General features: G+C 35.2%; 1 protein-coding gene across 6 annotated transcripts in view; it reads left to right on the top strand.

Moving 5' to 3' along the window:
* The window catches only part of NR2C2 (nuclear receptor subfamily 2 group C member 2), a 34,646-nt gene extending 17,015 nt beyond the window's left edge, over nucleotides 1-17,631 (top strand). For 5 of the 6 annotated variants that reach the window (XM_014251646.2, XM_014251642.2, XM_014251639.2 and 2 more), the window contains 6 exons: nucleotides 1,361-1,538; nucleotides 1,795-1,916; nucleotides 2,432-2,571; nucleotides 5,363-5,500; nucleotides 7,045-7,150; nucleotides 9,302-17,631. In XM_014251646.2, coding sequence (XP_014107121.1) covers nucleotides 1,361-1,538; nucleotides 1,795-1,916; nucleotides 2,432-2,571; nucleotides 5,363-5,500; nucleotides 7,045-7,150; nucleotides 9,302-9,476 — 859 coding nt within the window. In that variant the 3' untranslated portion in view covers nucleotides 9,477-17,631. The remainder of the gene's footprint in view (nucleotides 1-1,360; nucleotides 1,539-1,794; nucleotides 1,917-2,431; nucleotides 2,572-5,362; nucleotides 5,501-7,044; nucleotides 7,151-9,301) is intronic. The other variant, XM_014251645.2, reaches the window with a different exon arrangement.
* The last annotated feature ends 80 nt before the right edge of the window (nucleotides 17,632-17,711 follow it).

Genomic DNA, 17,711 nt, shown 5'->3' with positions numbered 1-17,711 from the left:
CATCTTGACAAAAAAGTGGCAAAGGAGAAGTATACCATAGTACTGTCCACTGGTATGAAAGTGGGACACAAAATTCTTCTTTACATCTAAGCTCTGTTAATCCTAAGAGAATTTACAGTGATTTATTTGGGTAATGATCCAGCAACAGCTTGAGTATAAAGGAGACCAGGGATCAATCTCTCTTGTGTTACTGTCATAAGGTTTTTAAAGCTCTGTCTATCTATACTGGGAGATCAGGAGTGCCTGGCCATATTTCATCTTAAGGGAAAGGAAATTCAGGCATATATAATATTGTCTAGAAGAAAAACACACTGTTCTCCACTGTTCCAAAAACCTGGAGATCAAGGATGGGGACAAGGACAGGAACTCTGTTCTTTAGAGTACATCTGGTCTGTAATCCTCACTGAATCTGTGAGAATAGGGAATAGTGAATGGTAAGTGCAAGAGGACTGTTGTGGTTTTAGCCCAGCGGACAACTAAGCCTCACACAGCCACTCCCTCACTCTCCCACCAGTGAGGTGGGATATCTACTGGTGATAGAATCAGAAGGGTAAAAGTGAAAAGACTTGTGGGTTGAGATAAAGACAGTTTAATAGGTGAAACAAAAGCCACATACAAAAGCAAAGTAAAGGAATTCATTTGCTACCTTCCATGGGCAGTCAGGTGTCCAGCCACCTCCAGGACAGCAGGGCTCCAGCACGTCTGACAGTTACTACTGAAGACCTAGGCCATCACTCCAAACATCCCCCCACTTCCTCTTTCTTACCCCTTCTTTATATACTGAGTGTGACGTCACAAAGTATGGAATAATCCTTGTGTCAGTTGGGGTCAGCAGGCCTGGATGTGTCATCTCCAAACTTGTGCATGCCCAGCTTCCTCACTGCAGGGAGGACAAGAAGCGGCAACAAAAGGCCTTTATGCTGTGCAAACACTGCTGTGCATAAAAACATCTCTATATCATCAACGTTGTTTTCAGTACAAATCCAAAACACAGCCCCATACTAGTTACAGTGAAGAAAACTAATTCTATCCCAGCCACAACCAGCACAGCACAAGGCCCCTCTACTAGTACAAATACTAGGATAAAACTGTCAGAGCGGGATTTACAGTACGAAATCCTTCCCTTACAGGGGAGATCTTTTACTAGCAATATGTGGGCACATCTATCTGTTTTATTAAGGCCCAAAGAGTACAGAGGGACCAAATTATAATGAAAAGTCTGACCTTGTGTCAGCCGAAAGAGTTCTTGTGTATGTTGCCTCTAAATGGAAATGTTTTATAGCATTTAATTTGAGCACTGTGAATTTTTTAAGATCTAAACAAGCACTCTTTCATTGTTTAATTATTTATTATTTTTTAGGGCGTTTGATACTTTGGCTAAAGCACTTAATACTACAGATGGTACAACAGCTCATAACTTGGCAGATGGGATGGATCCTACAGGAGGAGGGAATATTCATATAATCAGTAGAGATCAGTCAACACCAATTATTGAAGTGGAAGGACCCCTACTTACAGATACACATGTCACATTTAAGGTATGTGCTTCTTTAAATGTCTTAGTAAACAGACTAATGCTTAAGATGTATGAGCTGCTACATAATTTCTTGTCTGGTATTCCCAATTTGCATTCCTTGCCAGAGTAATGAGTAGTTTTCCTTTGAAAACTTCTTGTCACACTGTTGTGATGGACTATGAGAGTAGTTTGAATGTTTTTGCCAGTTATTTCATTGATGATAAAAACTGGTTTATGTCTGAACTATATGTATTGTACTGTACTTTTATTTTTTGCAGCTGACAATGCCCAGTCCGATGCCAGAGTATCTTAATGTACACTACATCTGTGAGTCAGCATCACGACTCCTTTTCCTCTCTATGCACTGGGCTAGGTCCATACCTGCATTTCAAGCTCTTGGGTAAATGGACATACTCTATCTGAATGGTTTGCTTTTGAATGAATTTAAGCACTGACCTGAACACATCCCAGCTATTTTGAACTTTCTAGTTATGATATTGTTTAATTTTTAATGAATACTTTAAAATGTGTGAAGACTACATTATATTCCCTGTTTTAAAGAATAAAATAGAAGATGGCAGAGGGGAGGGTAACTACAATATCTGATAGTACTGTGATTACCAAAAATAAAGCCAAATCAAAAGAAAGCATTAATTTGTAGAAATTAAATGCTTGTTTTTGATACCTTATTAAAGAATTGATAAGCACCGTTTCACAGATAATGCAAAATGATTTTCCATAGTCTATAATTTCTTTTTGCTTCTTGAAATACTTGCAATATGCTAATATATGCCTGTTACCAAAATGTTTTGCAATAGATTAATCCTTATTATGAATTATTATACATAATTACACATAGGGCAATAACAAGCTGATATGCAAACCTCGCATTGTTTGATTTTCTGCTGTTTATAGGCAGGACTGCAATACGAGCCTTGTGCGTGCCTGTTGGAACGAGCTGTTTACTTTAGGCCTGGCGCAGTGTGCACAGGTGATGAGTCTGTCTACCATCCTAGGAGCGATTGTCAACCACCTCCAGAACAGCATACAAGAAGGTATGTTACCAGTATTGCTAACAGTACGGGGACATTCGGATAAAATTGCTCACCAAGTGTTTCCCCATCACTGGCAGAATTGTTCACCAGGAACCAGGGGAAGGTGAATCTTTCTTGCATAATTATCTTTCCCCTGGTGATCTACAATTTTGTTGCACTGACCTCACAGAGATATCTGTGGGTTACAAGTGTCCATAGAGGCAAGGGGGTCTTCTATGCCTGACTGACATTACAGAAAAAGACAGTACATCCTAAAATACTCCTTGGATGTGCTCCGAGTTTTCTTCCCATCTAGATGTACGCTTTTTCCTCAGAGAATAATGGTATCCTCTTCCAAACTATACCAGACATTTTCCCTTCTGGAACTTTCTTCTCTTTGCAGTGTAAAAACACAGTGTTTGCCAATTACTATAACAAGCATATTCTTGCAAGTATAATGGTTTTGGACACTACTGTAATGCAGTAATGATTAATGTATTTTGAAGCATCCTTGAACCATTAAGCAACTTAACTTCTTGACGTTCTTAACAAGTTGTATGCAATTTTATTTTTTAATTCAATGTTGGTCTGTTGATAGTGATGATTATAATTAGAAAGGATGAAAATCTGTTATGATTGCTTTTTTTTCATTCTTTAAAGATTCTTTCAATCAATTGGATTGATTAGCATGAAAATAATATTTATTTTTAAAAGGAGGAAGAAAACAATACGCTTTAAACTCTGCAAACGGAGCATAATACATGAAAACTGCTTTAAATTTAAATTTGCATTAGAAGCAGTTACAGAATACTATTTGGTACCATTTTTTTGTAATTTTTTATGGTGTCATTATTGTGCACAGAGAAAAAGTTAGAAAATAGGTTTTTACTGTGGAGAGTAAAACAGATGTATTTTTCTAGAGCTAAAGGGTATTAAATATTTTTCCAGCTATCTGCTGTGTGCATTTTATACTTCTACAATCAAGTTTAATCTCCTTTATTAGCTTCATCGTGATAAAGTAAATTAGACTGAAATTTGATTCTTAAGTGGATGGTATGCTTTAATTGCTTTTATAATGAATATAGGGTTTTTTCTTGTTTTGGTTTTTTGTTTGTTGGTTCATTTGTTTGTTTTGTTGTTTTCTCATTTAAGACAGCCCGGATAGTCCCAAAATACAACAGAGTGTGCTGATCCTTTCCTGCACAGAGAGGCAAAAGATCAGTAGGGAAACCTGCATCAGGGGAACATTGGATGTTCTATGCAGAGTTAGGCTTTTACTTTATATCCATTTCAGAATACACAGAGCTGTCTATCCCACCTCTATTCCAGGCAGTGTCTTTGGGGAGGAGTAAGTGGTAGGGCTCTTACAGCTGGTCCCACTTCTGTTCTCATGAATTAAAATTGGAAAAAAAATATTTTTTTCTATAATCTGTACTTGCAGCCATATTGTGTTAGCTGAGACCAGCCAAGAAAAGAGGATCATTAGTGTTATTTAACTGTCCTGCAAAGTTACAATGTTATATTGTGCATTATACCTTCAAAACAAAGTGAAGAAATTTCAGAACTTTATCTAGGAACATGTTAGTGATGAGGCTACTTGGAAACTCTGGAATTCAAGTTTGCTTTTCCTGACTTTTTCTGGACCATATTTTCCCACTTAATACAGGAATAAAAACACTAAATTATGTCCATCTTCATCCATCTTGAGTAACTAAAAATTTGTATCACAAATAATGATTTAAGAAAGGTAAATTAATCTTTCATTCTTATTTCAAGACTGTGCAAAAAATGGTTCTCCCATTCATTCAGTCTTCTCATTGCAGTTTCAGAAAATAGATCGAATAGTAAAACGATGTCAAAGATTCAGTTTAAGGCACATGAGGTCTAAGCAATCCTAGGCACTATTAGCTGTATAGAGAAAAATAAAATATTCAAATTAAAATTATATTAAATACTAGAATTGGAGATTATGACTGGAATGAAATTATTCTAATGTGTTTTTCAAGAAAAGGTTTTATCCCTTGTGAACTGACTTAGTTCTGAAGTTTGTTAATAGTAATCACATATTCAAAAATTTGTCTTAATGTATTCTTTAATGTTTTTATTCCTTGACTAGTTTGTAGATATGCAGTCCAATACAAGGATTTCTATTTACCAAATTAGAAATCTCTCCCTTCCTAGTTTAGCAGTCAATACCGCTCACTTGTAACATATCTATAAATAAAAGATATTTTTTAAATGGAAATTTTAAGTTAGATTATGAACCCAATATAAGGACTGTGATCTTTCAAATGATAGAAGAATCTGTGTATGTGTATTTCAGTGAATTTACTCAATCAGATGGGAAAAAGACTAGCTACCATAGCTAATGAAAAGTTCACTCCTAAAAGTACAGATAGAGGAGAAAGTAGCACTGTCATTACTGTTCTTGCATTCACTTTTGGAAATGCTAATTCAATAATGTTTGAATTTAAAATTAGGGCTGCATGTTAGCATTTGCTTTTTTGTAGAATAATGCACCATAATTTCAGAGTCTCTGCTCAGAACAGTACACCACTGGAAAGTCTGGTGTGGCAGATTATGCTGTCCTGGCCAAATTACACAAAAGAGTTAACATTCTGTTTGCTAGCCCTGGGTCTGACTCAACTTTATAAATTCACTTCACTTTCATAATAATTCAGGCCATCCTTACATGGTTTTAAGACAGCAGAAGACTTGCAAATATCACTTGACTTGGTTTATAAAACTTTATTTGTTAATATATTAGAAATGCTTGAGCTCAGATGAAATAGTAAGCAATATCTTTTTGTAGATAAACTTTCTGGAGAAAGAATAAAGCAAGTCATGGAACACATCTGGAAACTTCAAGAGTTCTGTAACAGCATGGCCAAGCTTGATATTGATGGATATGAATATGCATACCTTAAAGCTATAGTCCTTTTTAGCCCTGGTAAGGATTTTAGTAACTATGTTTTTAAATAAAAAGCCTTAATATGTGAATTCTTTAGGATTTTTTAAATGAGACTAATGTCTTGAGATGAGACTCATCTGTTAAACTGCAGATAAAATTGTTTCATAATGATTATCACATGACGTGTTTTAAAATAACTTCAGAGCAACATATTTATATTATTTACAGTTCAAATCTATCAGGTGTTTCCTGTATATCCACCCTAGAAGATTAGATTCTCAAGTTACCTTCAGCTGAGAATCTATGAGTAATAAATTATCTGGAATGTGTACTAGCAATATTAGCGAGGTAAATGGTGAGGAGGATTAGAAGAAATGCATTCTCTTAGTGATACAAAGAGTTTTGCTTCAATTTTAGTATTTTTAATATACTCATAAAAGGAATAGCTGAAATATGAGCAAAAATACCTATATTATATGAAACTTACACAAAATCTCAAAAACTGAATGTGAACAGGGTGTCCTCCATTTGTTACCAAAAAAATGACAGCAGATGACTAAAGAATAGTCAAGTGTTTCTGAAATATGCAAATTTACTCAAAGAAGACACTTGAGATTTTCTGGAATGATTAGGTAAGGACATTCAAGAAATTGGAAGTGACAGTCTTTTCAGCAAAGGTGGCAAATGTTTCTAGGGCACACAAAGGTTAATCTAAAATGGTTGACAAGCTGAGTAAAAGGGAAAGTTTTGCTCAGAAATGCCTATTATTTATTTTAATTTAAAGGTATTTACCACTTTGTATTTAACAGAATACAAAGTAAAAGGATATATTGTTATTGGTATATTTGCTTGGGTTTTTTTGCATTGATAACTTTTTTCTCTTTGTAATAAAACTTAATTAGAAGATACTGGTGTCCTGAAATGTTATTTTGAATTTCTGGGGGGAGAATGTCCCATTAGAGTTAGGTTTATTACGGGTTAGAGTTAGGTTTATTTGTTTGAGTTGTAAAAGCAAGAAACCATAGAACCTCAAGGTAGCTCTGTCCTACTTCAAGAGACAAGCAGTTTGGACACAAGAGTGAAGATATTTTTGCATAGTAAGATAGATACTTTGTGGGTTTGCTTTTTTTTTTTGCTCTGATCACGTGGCTGTCTGAGGACCTGAGCCAGCTGGAATTAAAACATGAGACAGACTTCGGAAGATTAAGACATTGATCTATCAAGAAAATAACCCTAGATACTTCTTAGCCAGCCTAGTTATAACAAATCACAGAGGCGAACATATTTACATTTAAACAAGCAAAGTTAAAAACAAGTTCTGTGTCATTGCCTGGTACACACATACAGGTTTTAATCTTTGTCCACTGTCTTATGGATACACACAGCTCTAGAGAGAAAAGTGAACAAGCTAACTCTGAAGCCAGGAAGTAAATGTTCACCTGAGTTGTTTCCTTTATACAGATAGCATGTTAAACATCACAATACTATATAAGTATTTCATTGAAATTAAATGTGAGAGTCTTATATTTACTTCACAATGTATATGGAAACAATCAACATACAGAAATGTTTTGTTTCTTTAGATCACCCTGGTCTGACCAGTTCAACCCAAATAGAAAAATTCCAGGAGAAGGCACAGATGGAATTGCAGGACTATGTACAAAAAACCTATCCTGAAGATACTTATAGGTATTTATTGTGTAAAGTACCCAGAAAGATGTTATGGGCTATAGCTAACAAAAAAGTTACAATATATTAACAGTTAAAGTAGTTAAAGTACAATATATTATAATTGATGTTTCTGACATCTGGGGTTTGGGGTTTTTTCTAACTGTTGATAAGAAAGAACTAAAACCTAGTTCATAAAAGCAAGCAGCTTTGTTCAAAGATGTATAGAAATAAGAATAGCTGTCTAGTTTGTTCCATGTAAATTGAATTTATTAGTACTTGCTTGTTTTTTTAGGGTTTTTTTGAGACCCTCATAGTCATGTTTAGAAAAGTAAATAGACTTACTTTTTTAGAAGTTTGGGGGATAACTGCTTCAACTGACTAATTCACACTGCTTCTCTTCTCAAATTATTTTAAAGTCTCTTTGACAAGTAAAAGGTGATTATCATCCTTGAAATGTTTTTCAAGTTGCATATACAGAAAAATGTTAAAACTGTCAGTTATAGCCCTTGAAAAAACAAGGATTATAATGGGGAACAGTAACCATCTCTCAGACTTCTGTTTATAAGAAATTCCCATATCATACTTATTTTCTCCTTTGGCTTTTTTTTTTAATTTAATTTCCAAGGACTTCTCTGAAATTATCTAGCTTGTTTTTTTCACCTTTCAACCATTCTCATTGTTATGTGCTAGAAATGATTACCCTATTTTCTGACAATCTCCATCAAAACTCAAAATTCATCAACTCAATGATTCTCTGCACTATCAGGGAAATTCTCACTTCCGTCTAGCAAGATATAACAGAACATGTCCTTTTTTACTGTGAAAGGTATCCTCATGTAAAGAAGCAATCCCATACACTTAAGCACTGTCTAAGGGTGGGGTAACTAAAAAGAAGAAAAAAACCTGTCTGGAAAAGAGAGCTTCTCCCATCTCTGTTTTCTGCACTGATCTTACAGAATTAACACTGTGGTGCAATGAAAATAGGATTCTCTGCCTCAGAAATATTCTCAAATCCCACATTCTTCCATGTACAATTGGGTCCTTCTGTTTTGATTAGTGAGAACTAAATATATATCATAAAACTAAGTATAAAATTTGCTCCATATACTTACTTCTCATAATAATAATTCTTCTCAGGGAAGAAAATCAGAGTTACATTCCCCAAGCAGCATCCTGTATTTTAACTAATAGTGTCACTATCTCCATGCTAACCCATAGACAAGATTAGAGAACAAATCTGATTATTTCTGAGCAACTGAGTGCTGGTACAAATTGAGATAGGAGACAAGACAATTGTGTTACAATTTTCACAAAAACAACAGCAATAGCTTGAATCTTTTTGCCCTGAAGTTTAGAAGATATGGTATACTAGCAGAATGGACCTTATATATTTTCTCCATAAATATTCAAGCATTTTCCAGACCACCTGTGGTCAGTGCTACCTTAGGTTTGCTATTACGTGGTTCTGGTTCGGCATTTGTGATGCACATCTCCCATAGGAATGACAGCAAAATGCTTTCATCACAGTCCTGAATTTCATATGCATGTGAAGTCTAGCATTTCAATACAATCACTTCATTATATTGGATATCTGTTAACATCCTGGTAAATGAAACATCAGGGCAATTTGGCAGTATTTATCCTTAACAGTATACTCCCCCAAGTTCCTTCTCTCATCAGAAGCAGATTATCTTTTTTCTGTTTATATACATCTAGCTCCCTTCCTGCTATCTCATTTGGCATGAAGTTGCTAGGCAACTGAGGACTATGCTGTTTATGGCTGGAATTTTAATTAAGCATTGTATTCTTAAAATGGTGCAAATGTTTGCATCAATCAGTATGAATATTATGAGTCTCAGCATTGTTCGTCCAGAGCTGGGGATTTCAAAAGCAGGCCAAGAAGATTGTGTGTTTGTACATACATGTTCTGTCTACAAAGGGCATTAACATGTTCCTTTCATTGGAAAAATACAAAGCTACTTAGCTTTCATTTTGCTTGCAGGTTAGAACAGCTACCATTCTTTTTGTGGTAGCAAATTAGCTTTAATTGCCTCTTTAAGCCTAGTCATGAATTATGGTAAAATAATAAAGGCAGATCCAGCTCTTTAGCCATTGAGTATTTCAAACTGGTCTTATATGTATTTATAATCCACTGAACTTCTTTTTCAGGCTAGCCCGGATCTTAGTTCGCCTGCCTGCACTTAGGCTGATGAGCTCTAGCATCACCGAGGAACTGTTTTTCACGGGTCTCATTGGAAATGTTCCCATTGATAGCATAATCCCCTACATTCTCAAAATGGAAACAGCAGAATATAATGGTCAAATAACTGGCACATCTGCATAAAAGGAATAACATAATTTGAGGGATGGAATTAAATTTCACAAAAAACATAATTACAAAGTTAAAAGGGTAGTGTTTTGGTATGGGCAGATAATTCCAACTTGTTATCAGTTTCCTGACCCGATTTCTGCTTGTCTTTTTCTGATGCTGACAAAATTTAAAGCAGCTATTTAAAGACCTGCTATAGGACCTTTCCTGCCACAAGGAATATTTTTGATGCCTTTCATTTAAAAGGCCATAGATTACTGAACATACTTTTCACATGCTTTGTATTTAGAAACTATCAGTGGTTAAAAAGAGTTTTATAATATCAGAGTAGTAATTAAATTACTTTAAAAGTAAAAGGAACAGTATGTATATATTTAAAAATATCCTTAGAATGAATGTCTAGCAAATGCCAAGGTATAATACTAGCACTTTGTAATCACTTCTTGTCAGAGCAACGGCATCAACATCCTGCTTATGAGTATGGAAAATGAAAAAAATGCATAAGTCCTTAGTCAAAATGCTAGTGATTTTTATAAAAATGTAGAATGCTAAAGGAGACAATCATTTAATCTACAAAAAGTCACTTGCTGTTACGTTATGCATGAAATATTAGTGTGGATTCTTAAATCAGATATCCACATTATCTGAAACTATATATGTTAAATTAGTGCAGTTGTTATATACAGTACAATGCAGTCATAGTGACTATTGTGTGCTACAGAAATTCCCCACACTAGAGAAAAAAAAAATATTTATCACAATAATGATTAAATATGCAGATTCCTTAAAGTGTCTATTCAAACACAATCATGACAAATGTTATTCTAAGAAGAAGCCTTTTGACTTTGGGGAAGATCAGTCATTAACTGGAAGAGCAGTAATTTTCAAATAGAGCCATGTGATGCTCTTTGAGTTTGCTCTTTGTATGCTCCAAATTTAGTCCTCCTCCCTGGACTCTGAACACCCTTGTGATGTAGCCACAGGGTACAATTTAAGACCTGAAATGTAGAGAACCTCTGGTTGTCAGCAAGAGTTTATTATAAAGCTCTCTCACTTTGTTTCTTCTTCCCTCTCTCCCCGTCCCTGAGCACTCCCAGTTTTGCAGTGTTCTCAACTTTCCTGTCGCTCAGTTTGAAACCAAAATATAGTTGGGATTTACTGTCACTCATGTACAATTACAGTTGGTACTGATACACCATGGAGATGTAAAATGAACTACTTTTTAATTGTCTTGAGTGATGAGCCATCAACATATTTGCTAGTAGCATTGGCCACTAGTTGCTAGCATAGGTTTCATTTTAGTACAATTTATTATTATGGTTGTTCCGTATTTTAAAATCAAAGATTTTTTAAAAGTCATAGCAGTTAATACCTTCATCTGATCCTGGCTCATTAGATGCATTAATTATTTTAATTAATGCAATGTTAGAGGCATTCTTACTTCTGTAGTTTTATGTGACAAAACTTATCTAATTATAAGTTCGGCACTTTGATTTTTCTTCTGTTATTGATATTTATTTAGAAACATCAATTAGGTTGGTGTTTATGACTTTCTAGAGTCTGAATTGTAGCCAAAAGACCTTAAGTAACTTTAGATGAGGCTTCTAAAGTAACAGAAAGATCTTTTATACTTCATGCTTGTTAGGTGGCTGACGTAGTACTTACTGTAACACAAAAGACTATTTCATTTTAGCTTCTGACTGCATTAAGGTCTTCTACAGTTACTATTTTTAGCACATTCAGAATCTTCTTTTCTCAGAAGGGTATTACAGAGTCCAGTATGCCTGCAGAGATTTGTAATACTGGACTTGTATCTCTCTCAGCTTTTGCTATAGCAAATGAAATTGTCATGTTGTCCATGCGATGGAAAGTCTGCTTTCTACACGTGACGTCAGCTGGACTTTGGCTTCCAGTACCAACCATTTGATTGTAGTGTAACTGCTGTGGGATTGTGCCACCACTTTGCTGCACAGTCCTTATGCTAAGGGTATAAAACTTAAAAATTAATGGTGATATTAACATTGGAAACAGTAGCTATCTTGGAAAGAGTAGTGGCTGCTTTTATTAAAATTTAAAATTTTACTGGGTTATGTCATTGTTCTACAAGCAGAATGCATTGAACTATTGTGATTTTTTTTATTGTCAAAAGGATTTTGGAACTTAATTTGCTTTCAGTATTTCATAAAAATCATTTAAACAGATAAGAAAGCATTTTAATGGTAAATGAAATATTCCTTAGCACAAAAACTAGCCATTGAAATATTTGCTTTTAAATCTCAATACACACCATCTAGCTTTTTCTTGACAACCATTATTTCAACTTCCAATTTTTCATGTAAAAGGACCCCATTTTCTGTGTGAAAACTTGTTTGTAATTTTTATTACTTGTGATCATAACAATTCAGAAAAGAAGATAAAGGCATTATAGTTTTTTGGGAACAAAGGGATCACATGAAATAAAATGTAAAATGCATGCCTTGCATTACATACATAAAACAATAAATATCATGCAGCTCTGTTTACAAATAAACTACGCTCCCCACAAATGTAAGACCACATAATGATATCCTTGCTCAAACCCTGGTATTTACTTACTTGCAAATAGTTATTAAATAGCTTATTAGGGATAAAATATTAATTTGTGTAAATTGAGTAACAACCATGCAATCCATAGTTGTGCATGCGTTTAATAGATGAAATGAAGCAGTTCCATCTTTAAGATTTGGATACTACCACCTAGAAGCTATAAAGTCCCTCTCTGTGTAGCATCATTAACATGATTTGCTGGCTTGTAGAGGTTAGAGCCAAGCTACTTAGTTCTGATGCCATTAACAAAAAGTACTCTTTCTAACTATACACTGTTTTGAATCCAAGACTAACATTTTGGATTGTAGAAATTTGAAAATATGTGGATACCTGGGAAATTTCCTCCCCAGGGAATGGGCTTTGTGCCTCCCTTCTTTAAACTTCACAAGGTTCCTGTTGGCCCATTTTTCCAGCCTGGCACAATCCTTCTCAGTGGCAGTAGGACCCTGTGATGCACACAGCGCAGCTGCACAATCAGGCAAGCTTTGCAATGTCTCTGCAGAAAATAGTGCAACACTGACATAGTTCTTAGAATTTCTGGGATTTGTTCATCCTTCCTGCAGTGACTGGAAGATGGTAACAGGCTAATCTTAGTAGCTTTACTGTTAAATTAGTTTAGTTTCTTTTCTCCTTTGAAAGTGCAAACTTTTCCTTATGAATATGGGACATAAAAATTTTTTTATTATTGTAACAATTATTGAAGAACTATTTCTTGAGTATTAAACATTGAAATAGCTTTTTTTCGTAAAGATGAAATTTAAATGCTAAACTTGTTTTCACAGAACTTGGAGTCAAAGTATCACAGTCACAAAGTGATTCTAAGAAAAGTTCATCTCACTGAAGCTCTACTGAGTGCCAAAATTTATTCTCTTCAGAATTTTTGAGGTTCTACTTCTGCTGCTCTTGAAATGAAAATATTTTAACTTGGCAGAAATACATTAATAAATTATCTGATTAGATTTATCTGAACCTGAGCAAATGCATATACTAGTCACAATTCATTCAGACAAATGTTAGAATTCTGTGCTGAGACTGGGGCATGATAATGAGGCAATACAGGAAATGATAATGAGGCAGTAATGTCCACTGTGCTTCATTTGTTTTCCAACTCTTTTGCAAAGGAACTGGATTTGAATCTTGTAGATTAAAAGCATTTGGGACTAGCTTTGTCATAATGATTTTAATTGCATTTGTGACCAATGTAGAAAGGTATACTCTTCCCTTTACCTATATTGGACTATAGAGTCAGAACTAAGACCATGTACAAAAGTGATCTCTCTCTGCCTATTTACATTGCTTATAAATTAGCTGCAATGCTTTTGGTGTCTGTGGAGTTACTCTGGCATGAAACTGGTAGAAGAGGAAAAAATTGTCTCCAAGGAGAGGTCCTTCTAAGAAGTCATACAAGGCTTTTTTTTAGCTGCCTTAAAATGTTGCATTATTAAGAAGGCTTAGTTTTCAGAGCACTCTGGGGAAAGAAACTATTAGTTGATTAGTTGGTGTCCTTTGCCAAGTCTCCTTTCACCATCTTCTGAAGTTCCTGGACCGCCAGACAGCTGCAATGCCTCTGGTGAGGAGCTCTGGCTGCAGGTCTGTGTGCAGAATCCAGAGGCTCTGCATTGCCATTACAGTTCCTTTGGAAAAGGGCACATTCTGAGGCTGCCATAGGGAAACCAAGTCAGAGCTGAAGCTCCCAGGTGAAATCGGTTTTCTGACTCTTGTTTCTCCTTTGGCAGAGACTGTAAAACACTTGTGGTTTTTTTTTTTATTGTTCTGTATAGTACACAGGATTCTTGGATTCCTGAATTATTTCATTCAGGATACTGCAGATGTCAGTAGATTTTCCTGCCCATTGAAGTTCAGACAGTTGTTAGGATTCTTTCCTGATTACCTGCTGTTTAATTAGTAAAAGGCAATTAAAAAAAAAAAAAAAATATAGCATCCAATTGGCATGACTAGCAAAGGGTTTCAGGAATACAGTTTAACCAGGAAGACAGAACTGGAAATGAGTGGGCTGAGGGTACTGCCCAAGCAGTGACAAAGCAGCTTCCTGTACTAACAGCAGCAGTCAGGTTTGAATCAGGAGGAGTGAGCAGAACTGGCAAGTCAGTCAGACACATAGGTGTACCAGGACATACCTACTGGATTATGCCATCCTGAAAAGAACAAAAATGTTGATTTTCTGTTTGAGATCCCTCTCTTCCTCTCCAGTTACTCTTAATAGTGCAAAACCAGAAGAGGTTGGGGTTTTTCTTTCACCTACTCTTGTCCATAAGAGGAAAAGAAGAAATGCCAGCAAACACAGGCAGGTTCCTACCTGTTTGCCACACTGGCCAGAGCTTTTGCAGTAGTGGCTCTGGTGCTAAGCGTGACCAGCTGTGACAGCAGCACACAGCAGCTGCAGTCCTAACACCTCCAAACATCCAGGAGGGTCAGCCAAATGAGGACATGGTCACCCTAGAGTGAGAGGCAGAGGAAGGACAAATTGCCAGCATCTGCTGGATCTTGAATGACAGGAAACTAGTTTAGAAACAACATTATATGAAAAATTACCAAGAGGGGATGGCAAAAGAGAGACAATGAAAATATTTACTTTTTGCACTTTTTAATTCTAAAGTTCCTGAGTCTTTTTAAAAGTAAATACTCCTGAATTAAGTTCAGGCTTATTGTTTGATGCCATTAACCCTTCTTGTTAGTTAATGTTACAACCCTACTTCAGCTGCAATCAGTATTAACAACATATGGGAAATTGTGCAAAAGAGAAATCAAAACATTATTTATACTCAGATTACAAGTTAACGTAAAATCCTTTGTAAAGTTTAGATGCTCCAAGGTTAAGCATCTAATGTTTAGATTTTTTTTATTGCGAAGTCATACTAAGTTCATCACAGGTAATACTGTTGTAATGTTCTGTAATTCCCACAACCTGTTCTCTGAGTTATGTGAATGCTTTGAAAATGGCTTATTATTGTTAAATTCCTGCCTGTCTTCTTTCTTTTTAAAGGGTTTGATAGAGTTGTACACATCTATTTTGTGCCTCCCGCCATTGTGCATTTCTGCATGTTCAGTTCTAGAACTCACTCGAGCAGCTGATGCATATGTACATAGCTGTATGTAAGTGCGTATGAATGTATATGTTTATACCTCTCTGTCCAAATATATTCTGTACAGTGTATAGAAAATGTGTAGTGTATGTATATATGTACAGATATGGAGCCATTATTCATCCATTCCATGTGCTAAAGTTTTTTATTAATTTGCTAATCCAGAGCTTCCTAATTTGGTGAATCCTCACAAATGTCAGAGCTTTGCACCTTTTTTCTAAACCAGTCTGACTTCACTATTTGCTGTTCAAAACTGACAAATATATTCCATGAATTTTCTGGTTTTTACATTATTCTCCTTACCTTTTCTCATTTGACTTATAGAGGTCTGCCAGTAATAGTTAATTGAGCATATAATGCCTGTTAAAAATAATGACTACATAACTATGTCATTAACTAAACTGACATAAACACTAACATAAAATACTTCCCTGCTCATTATATACTCATCCTCTTCCAGCCTCCTGAGATACTTTTGTAAAGTTGTATTTTTTGTGAAGCCTGGTAAGAGACTGATTTTTTAAGTCTTCATCTATGGTGAACTGAAAGTAAACCAAGTTGCCATTTATACTGAACTGCAGCATAGAGAACAGGAGGTAATGGATGCTGTTTAATAAATCAATATTCATATTGTCACAATGATCACATTAAATCAACCTGTGAGTTAGAGACTCTGCTATGCTCAGTGAAACAGCAGCTCTGGTTCAATGGTAATTTAAGATTAGGGACATTGCAGGTAGTTAATTTCTTAGCAAGCATCAAGACATCTTCAGTATTTTCACAATGCATTTCAATTGTATATTCACTTTCCAAAGTTCTTCTCTTTATTTTCCAGCCTAAACTAAACACAGCTAGTTGTTTGATTTAGTTGTCAGACTAATGTCCCGTTCCACGTTCTGCCCTTTCCTGGGTCTGGAATTTGTGCAGCTCCTGCACTGCCTCTGCTCCTGCACTGACAGTCCCACTCTCCATCTGGGACATGGGCACATGGTTGGGAAATGCGATATGAAGACAATATCTTATTCATAATGAGGACTCAAACATATACATTATGAAAGTATAAACACTTCTTGTTCTCCTTCCCTTTTGATGAAGTTAAAAAGGAAGCCTTCCTTAAAGTAAATCTGTTAACTGTGGGTTTTTAAAAAAGCATTTCACAGACCCTGCAGGACAGTAGTTCAGCAAGTATTGTTTCTGTCATTAGAAAGGTGAAGTAGAATTTTCTGGGCATTTACTTCCACCTTTTGTGCTCACTGTGGTAAAGACTTGTGTATATTTAATCAGGTAATGAGACATCTATCAAAAAAGTGAACTTCATGCATGCTTAAAGTGAATCACAAGTCTGAGGAAAGTTTGCTATGGAAAATGCTGAGAATGTTCTATTTCTTGGTGTATTGGTTAGTGAGCATTCATAAGCTTTTATTTAAAATATAGGAATAAACCTATAGCATTTCAAAACCTTATTTCTGCAATTTTCAGCAGGAAAAATATTTAAATTAATGTCAGAAATTTCTGTGACAGGTGCTCCTTCATTGGTGTATGGACGGTTGGTGCTGTTTGAATGCTTTCCTCTTTAAAGATGAATAGAAACCTGAAAGTCTGTTAAAGTCATTGTACTGTGGGAACAGTTATAAAGTTTAGGAAGCCAATTGGGGCATTAATCAAGACTGAATCTGTTTAAAAATTCAACTGTGAATTCAGGGAACAAAAAGGGCAAAGTTCAGTAAAACTGAGTGTACCATATCCACATTTGAATTGTTTGTATTCTGAAGGACAAAATACACTCAAATTTAGTGGCAATAAAGGCTCTGCAATAATAAAACAGTTCCATTTTACAGTATTTTGATGATTGCAGGTTAAAGTAGGACTGAATAAATTTCAAACAAAAAGCACAGTCTTTCAGAAGAAAACATTTTACTTATGGACTGTATATGTTGAATTTTTCATATACGGAATCAAGATCAAATGTTGGAATATTTTTAATAGTTAATCTGTACTCTGAAATACACTGGAAGCCAGTGGTCATAGTTTCCTAACTGAAAACTGCACGTTATTGGCATATTAGGGAGTGCTCAGCTCCTACAAAAACAGCAAATTTTTATAAGAGGAAGCATCTACTTTCAATTCCTTGGGATATTTTCTGGAAGTCTCTGTTCCTTATAATTTAGAAAACTATTGTTTATGTTTATTTTTAAAACTTTGCAAAAGTTGTTGGCTTCTCACGGCTTCTTTTGTGAAATCAGTATTGTGTGTGATAACATTTAAAAATAATAGCATGTTCTTTTTTTAAACTAAATTTTATATCCAAACAATGTCTTCAGTCACAAAGAGGAATTTGCATTGTTGTGTTTGTATATAGCGTATTGCAGTGCATGATTTTGCTTATGCATTTTATTAAATGCTGTTGTGTTATTATATTGTTGCCGTCAATAGTAGTAGCTAAATGAAGTTTCTACCATTAAAGTGAATTACAAATATAACTGCATTCTTGAGTTTTATTTTGAAGTTCATTTAATTTCCTTTTGAACAGGAGCTGTCTAAGCCAAATACATAGTTTACA

The sequence above is a fragment of the Pseudopodoces humilis genome, chromosome 13, assembly GCF_049639895.1.
Source record: "Pseudopodoces humilis isolate 2021_Gansu_Grassland_sample_001 chromosome 13, ASM4963989v1, whole genome shotgun sequence".
NCBI lineage: Eukaryota > Metazoa > Chordata > Aves > Passeriformes > Paridae > Pseudopodoces > Pseudopodoces humilis.
This window is presented reverse-complemented; position numbering and strand designations above follow the sequence as displayed.